Source organism: Dufourea novaeangliae, unplaced genomic scaffold (genome assembly GCF_001272555.1).
Source record: "Dufourea novaeangliae isolate 0120121106 unplaced genomic scaffold, ASM127255v1 scaffold27, whole genome shotgun sequence".
Taxonomy (NCBI): domain Eukaryota; kingdom Metazoa; phylum Arthropoda; class Insecta; order Hymenoptera; family Halictidae; genus Dufourea; species Dufourea novaeangliae.
The window spans coordinates 316,904-324,207 of NW_015373897.1; the positions used below are offsets into that span (position 1 = coordinate 316,904).

General features: G+C 42.4%; 1 protein-coding gene across 1 annotated transcript; it reads left to right on the forward strand.

Moving 5' to 3' along the window:
- The first annotated feature begins 4,206 nt into the window (after window positions 1-4,206).
- LOC107193384 lies at window positions 4,207-5,040 on the forward strand. The gene has a single exon (XM_015582824.1). The coding sequence runs from the start codon at window positions 4,207-4,209 to the stop codon at window positions 5,038-5,040; it is 834 nt and encodes a 277-aa protein (XP_015438310.1).
- The last annotated feature ends 2,264 nt before the right edge of the window (window positions 5,041-7,304 follow it).

A 7,304-nucleotide genomic window follows, 5' to 3' on the forward strand; every position in this document is an offset into this window, starting at 1 on the left:
TTCTCTCTCATTCTCCTTTCTTTTTATCTTTATTATATTTGTGTATACACTTACCTTTCGTCCTTGAGTTTTTGAACTTGTGCTTGGGGTTGTTTTTTTTTCTTTTTTTTTGGAGTTGGTTGTTGTTTTTTTTTTCTTTTTTATTATATTTTCTTTTTTCATTTATTGTGTATACATATTGAAACTTATATACTTATATATATTTCTCTTCTTTTTTCTTTTCCTTCATCCTCTTTTCCTATGTTCTACACATTGTTTTGACACGCTCCCCACTCCTCTCTTATATGTTCCTAAAGTTACCTATGCTTCCCCAATTATCTCGCGTAATGGGAATCTAGGTATCGAAATACATATCCCCCTATATTTCCCTCCCCTGTCCGCTATTTCTTTTCCCACCCATTTCCTTTCTTTTTTTATCCCCTTTTTCACGTATTACGACCCTCTTGTCCTCCTATCCTATATCCCCAAACTTATTTCTATCTTATCTATAATTGTGGGGTTCATTTTATCAACTTAACATTTACTCAATATTAACTTTTTATTAATATTTTACATCGTTATTATCGCATCCTTATACATTATATACTATCTTTGTGGCATCCTTCCTTCCATTGTTTTACACGTCAGACACTTTCATCCCTTTCTGAATTCCATTACTTTGCGTTCTCGTACTTCCATAATCTTTTATTCTTTAACCCATACTTATTATATTCATCGTTTATTACCTAAACTCTGAAACAGGGATTGAAAAAGAACCTCTTCCTCCTCTTCCCTGGGCCGTTTCTTGTCTATATCCTGGACGAATTCTTGAATTCCTCTAATTGGAAGTTGAGGTACGTCGTCTTCTTCCAATATCGCTTTCCTAAATCTCTTGAAGCGTGTTTCCATGAGTCCTGGACATCTCATCAATATGTGTTCGGCCGTCTCGGCTGTGTCCTCGTCACAGAAATCGCATCTTTCTCCCTGCAATTCGCCCATCCTTGTCAAATGGAAATTGAGGATGGCGTGCCCTGTTAACAGTCCCGCCACCCTTCTCGTGTCTTCACGTGGAAGATTCATCAGATCCTTCCAATTTTTATACACAGGATTTTGTCCTATCATTATTTTCGCTACTCTACATCCCTCCGCCGACTCCCACTTCCTTTTCCTTTGGTCTTCACGCCATTTCTTCCTACCGAGTGCGAACACTGCCTCCGCTAGCGGCACCTGCCTAGGCACTCCTTCCGGTGGAGCCCTTCTTGACCCTAAATTTGCCAATTTATCCGCCGTTTCGTTCCCTGGAATGCCTTTATGACCCGGCACCCAGCACAACATTACCTTGTTGCCCCTGGATGCCAACTCGTTAATACATTCCTTACATTTTCTAGTCGTCGCTGAGGTGTGCATGAGCTTTTGGACGCTCAGCAACACCGCCTGGCTATCTGTAAAAATGCGTATTGACTTTTGTTTTATACCCTTGTCCATTAATAATTGTGTGCACTTTATTATTGCTACTGCCTCTGCCTGAAACACCGTAACGTTCCTTCCTAGGCTTACGTAGTGCTTCTCTGTACTTCCATTTGTCCACCCGGCTCCAGCCAGATCATTCCTACCTGATCCGTCAGTATACCAATCCATGTGGTCTCCTGTCGCCAGTTTGTTTCTTCTCCATTGTTCCCTGGTAGGGATAAATACCTGGTATAGTTGCTCTGGTATCATACTAGGAGCGCATCTATCCTGGTTCATGCTCATCCAATTATTCATCTCCATGTTCGCTACAGTTTGGATAATTGATGCGTGACCGTAGCTGTTCCCCGTCCAGCTGTCCCAGCATTTCAGCCTGTGCGCTGTTCTGATTGCTATGTCTAAAATAACCGTGTCCAGGGGGGTCGTGTTTGTTAGTACCTCCATTGCCCTTAACGGGGTGGTACTTAACGACCCCAGTGCTCTCCTAAGTGCTAACCCTTGCAGGCTATTTAGTTTGTTCTTTACTGTGGTCATCTTTGCTGCTTGCCACCAAGCGATAGCCCCATGGGTCACCCGTGGCACCACTATGGATTTGTATATCCAGTTCGTGATGCGAGGGGAGAACCCCCATGTTCCTCCTATGGCTCTACTCACCATATATAGATTGTTTTTCCCACAAGCTACTTTATTGAAGACGTGCCTTTTCCATAGTAGCTTTTTGGTGAATGTCACCCCTAAAAATTTCACCTCGTCCACCAATTTTAGTACCTTACCCTCGTACCTCAAAGGTTCGGTTTCCGGTATTTTGATGCGCTTGGTAAAACGCACAACCTCCAATTTATCGGGATTAACCGACAGGCCTGTGCTGTCGCACCATATTTTTAGTATTTCCAGCGCCTCCTGTGCCTTGCCGTACGCTTCGTGTATATCACTGCTTAATGTTTCAAATGGCTGGATTTCCATTTGCTTATTTAAATTATGAAAAGCTGTAGACAATACTTCTCGGGTCAACTTATCCTCATTCACAGACTTACAGATTATTGCTACGTGGTGTTTTTTGCCCTTATTAATGAAAATGGCATCACCAATTTGTGGATTATGGAGTTTAGGTAATTCCTTCCGCGTTGCAAATTGTTGTGCTCCATCATCTATTGGTTCACCTTTGGCAGTGAGAAAATATAAAGAATTATCTCTCCTCATATAAAGTCTGTCCCGTTGATTCAAAACAATATTTCGGGTAGATCTGGTTTCTCTTGCATTCCAATTTTCTTTATCCTTTATTCGTTTGTCAAAATCATCGCTCTCCGCGTCACTTTCACTGCTGCTATCTATATTTTCTTCTTCGGATTCGAAAGGATTCTCCATGGTTACCTCGTCTCTTGTATCCGGAAATATGGTTTCTTCAATTGACGGATTCGTGGTAGTTAATGTTGACGTTGATGGCACTGCGGTGTCGGAAGACACTTGACCCCTGTTCGATTCCGGATGTAGTTCTGAATTTCTTATGCGTTTTGTTACTGTTTTCTGCATTTCCAGGCGTAATGACAAAGGAACGTCTTCGTAGTCAGGTGTTACAGTCCTTTCTGAGGCCGTGCAAACTTTGTCCGGTGATGGGTCCCTATGTACCTGCGCCTTGACCACGTGGCGTTTGAAGGGGCGCTCTCGAAGCTCCCTTTCGGTAAAAGGCACGGACCCCCCAGGGTCCCGGTTCGACTGACTCCGTGTCATCAAATTCGACCGCATGATGATTGGCTCCCTTTCTTCTGACATTCGCGCGGTTTGGGGTGGCGGCGTTCTAATTGCTATAGGATTTTTACTGATGTGTGCGGTTTCCTCGTCTTCTGATTCAGAAACTAACTCATCCCATTCATCTGCTTTAATTGGATATAAAGTTCCTTGAGTGAATTCTTTTATCGGATTTCGCGACAATGCATCAGCATTTACATTTGTTTTTCCTGCTTTGTATAAGATGTCGTATTCATATTCAGCCAATTTTAACCTCCATCTCATTAGTCTTGAAGTAGGGTCGTTTACGGAATGCAGCCAAGTAAGGGGTTTGTGATCGGTTATGAGTGTAAAAGTTTTACCATAAAGGTACGGCCTAAAATGTTGTACACAGTATACTATTGCTAATAATTCTTTCTGTATCGTTGGATAATTTAATTCCGCGTTATTTAATACTCGCGATGTATACGCTACCGGTTTGTCTTTCCCGAGCGGACCTTGACTCAAAATACCGCCTATCGCAAAATCTGATGTGTAGCAGACCTTTACAGTTTCGGCGTTCCCTTGCATTTTTGCCTACCAGGCTATAACATCTGCATGGCAGAGGTTCAGGGTAGGTTCGAATTACGTCGCCGTCTTCCCAAGTGCTTGAAGGAGAACTTTCTCTTTTTCGGGAAAGTCCTGGGAAAACGAGACATGTGTTTTCTCGGGTAACCATGGGAAGACGGTGGAAACGGACAGTTTGGGACAGAACATCGTCAACCGTTGAACTGTTAACAACGTCCCATACCTCATAATTTCATTATTTTTGTATTACTTATTTTTTATCAACTGTTTGGTTTTGTTATAGTTTCGTTATTGTTTGTGATTGTTTAGTTCTTGTTTTTGTTTGAATAAAAAACTTTATTCTTGTTAGTTGGTGCACATTTATTTCAAAGACACACCCGTGGCTATCCTAAAGTGGTGACCCCGACGTGATTTTGAATTACATAGGATACCGAGGGGTGTGTAGTGAAAGTGTGATCCAGAAGCAAGATGACGGAAAATCAAACAGAAAAGGTGACCGTCGGCGGAGATGCAGAAGGACCTTGCGAGTCCGTAAATGTTGCTGCAGCTCCAATTAGAGTTCCAGTTTTTTGGCCGCAAAAAGTAGCGCTTTGGTTTCGGCAACTAGAAGCTCAGTTCACTATAGGTCGTATTACAAAGGACGAGACGAAATTTGGATATGTGGTAGCTCAGCTGGATGGAAAATACGCGGAGGAAGTAGAAGACGTTATATGCAATCCTCCGGAGTTTGATAAGTACAAGGCTATTAAGACGGAGTTGATTAAACGGCTAACGGATTCGGGCACAACACGCATCCGGAAATTATTGGAGACGGAAGAAATTGGCGACCGGACCCCGACACAATTTTGGCGTCATCTGAAGGAATTGGCTGGTTCGTCGGTCAACGATGAATTTTTAACCGAAGTTTGGAAGGATCGTCTTCCAGTAAAAACGCAGCTTGTGCTAGCAGCGACGTCCGATAAGGATGGAGTTAAATTAGCCGAGATCGCGGATCGGATTCATGAAATACCGGTCGAGCGTGGACGAATTGCCGTTGTGTCTCACGTTTCTGAAATGGAATTGTTGCGAGAGGAATTGAAACAGATGCGTATTCAACTAGATGCAGTTGCGAATAATTCGCGCAGACAGCGATGGCGATCGCCTGCGCCAAGTCAATTTCGGAGACGTTTTTCTAGTAACAGTCGGCAACGGGATAAGAGTGTCTCTCGTGAATTGTGCTGGTATCATCACAAATATGCTGAACGAGCTGCGAAGTGCATTCCCCCGTGCAACTGGTCAGGAAACAAGCCGGAAAACAAGTAGGACCGTCGCACGTGAAGGCGGCAGAATACGACGGTCCCAAAACTGGCCGCATTTTTGTTACGGACCGTTATTCGAAAACTCAATTTCTTGTGGATACGGGCGCGGACTTATGTGTTTTTCCGCGATCGCGAGTGAACAGTCGTGTATATAAATCAGATTATGAGCTGTACGCGGCGAATGGCACTCGCATTGCGACGTATGGTACGATAGCAATGAATTTGAATTTATCGTTGCGTCGTAATTTCATTTGGCGTTTTGTGGTAGCCGATGTTGAAGGGCCAATTATTGGAATGGACTTTTTAGCACATTACAATTTGCTAGTGGATCCACGTAATAAACGTCTTATCGATGCTATAACAAATTTATTTGCTATCGGCCGATCCGTGAAGACTGATATTGCGTCGGTAAAGACAATTATAGACAATTCGGTGTATCATCAGCTTCTTTCAGAATATCCCGATCTTACTAAGCCACCTGTTTTTGGACGAGATACGGTGAAGCACGATATTGAACATTACATTGAGACTACTCCAGGACCGCCAGTGTTTAGTAAGCCGCGACGTCTTGCTCCTGAGCGACATCGTGCAGCGAAGGCCGAGTTTGATTTAATGTTGGATCAAGGAATCATCCGACCTTCCAAGAGTCCGTGGGCTTCGCCGTTACATCTTGTAGCGAAGAAAGACGGGAAGTCAATGCGACCATGCGGCGATTATCGGGCACTCAATGCACGCACCGTTCCTGACAGGTATACACCCCCGCATATTGAAGATTTTGCGCAAACATTACATAATAAAAAAATCTTTTCGAAAATAGATTTAGTCCGTGCGTATAATCAGATTCCTGTTGCGTTACGCGATTGTGAGAAAACGGCTATAACAACCCCATTTGGTTTATTTGAATTCATTTTTATGCCGTTTGGTCTACGGAATGCTGCACAAACATGTCAACGTTTCGTAGATCAAGTAATTCGCGGACTAGATTTTGTTTACGCATACATCGATGATTTTCTTATTGCGTCGGAAAATGAGGTCGAGCATAAGGAACATCTTAAAATGCTTTTCGAGCGTTTAAATCAGTATGGAGTTGTAATTAATCCGATGAAGTGTGTTTTTGGCGTGGATAATATTACGTTTTTGGGATATACCGTCGGTAAGGATGGAATAAAACCATTATCGGAAAGGGTGGATGTAATCGCAAATTTTACTAAGCCTGCGACTATAAAATTGCTGCGAAAATTTTTAGGTATGGTCAATTTTTACCGACGTTTTATACTTGACGCTGCTAATTTAATGAAGCCGTTGAACGACCTGTTAAAAGGTTCAAAAAAGGGTAATATACCTGTGCCGTGGACTGAGGCGGCAGAGAAGGCTTTTGTCAATGTGAAAGAGGGACTTGCAAATGCCACGATACTTGCGCATCCCATGCTGGGTGCACCGATTAATATTACGGTAGACGCGTCCGATTATGCTATCGGAGCTGTTTTACAGCAATTGGTGGATAATGTTTGGCAACCTTTAGCGTTTTATACAAAATCCCTTTCTGCTGCTCAGTGTAAATATAGTGCGTATGATCGCGAACTGTTAGCAATTTACATCGCAGTTAAACGATTTAGACATTCGGTAGAAGGAAGAGACTTCGTGATTTATACGGATCATAAGCAATTGACATTTGCATTTAAGCAGAAATTAGAGAAATGTTCACCGCGTCAATTTCGATATTTAGATTATATAGGACAGTTCACTACGGATATTAGGCATATTAAGGGCATCGAAAACAGCGTGGCGGATCTATTATCACGAATTGAATCTATATCTTTACCTATCGATTACAAGATTTTCGAACAGGTACAGAAACAAGACATTGAGCTTGAGGAATTTTTAAAATCTAATTCGTGTGTGTTTCGTTTGAAAAAAGTTTATTTTCCTACTTACGATATTTCTTTATATTGCGATATGACAAACGAAATAGTTAGACCTTTTGTACCTGTGTCACTACGGCGTGCGGTTTTTAACTCTCTGCATGGGCTTTCCCATCCAGGGGTGCGAGCAACGCAGAAGTTAATAACCGACCGTTTTGTTTGGCCCGCCATAAATAAAGATTGTCGGGAATGGGCACGACATTGCATTCCCTGTCAGCGAGCAAAGATTGTAAGGCATGTCAAAGCTCCTATCGTGGATTTTAAAAATTCAGGTAGATTTGAACACGTACATATTGATATTGTAGGACCTTTGCCAATGTCGAAGGGTTGTAAATATTGTTTAACG

Excerpts from the sequence above, each read along its gene's own strand:
- LOC107193384 (XM_015582824.1), top strand. The coding sequence starts at position 4,207 with ATGACGGAAAATCAAACAGAAAAGGTGACCGTCGGCGGAGATGCAGAA.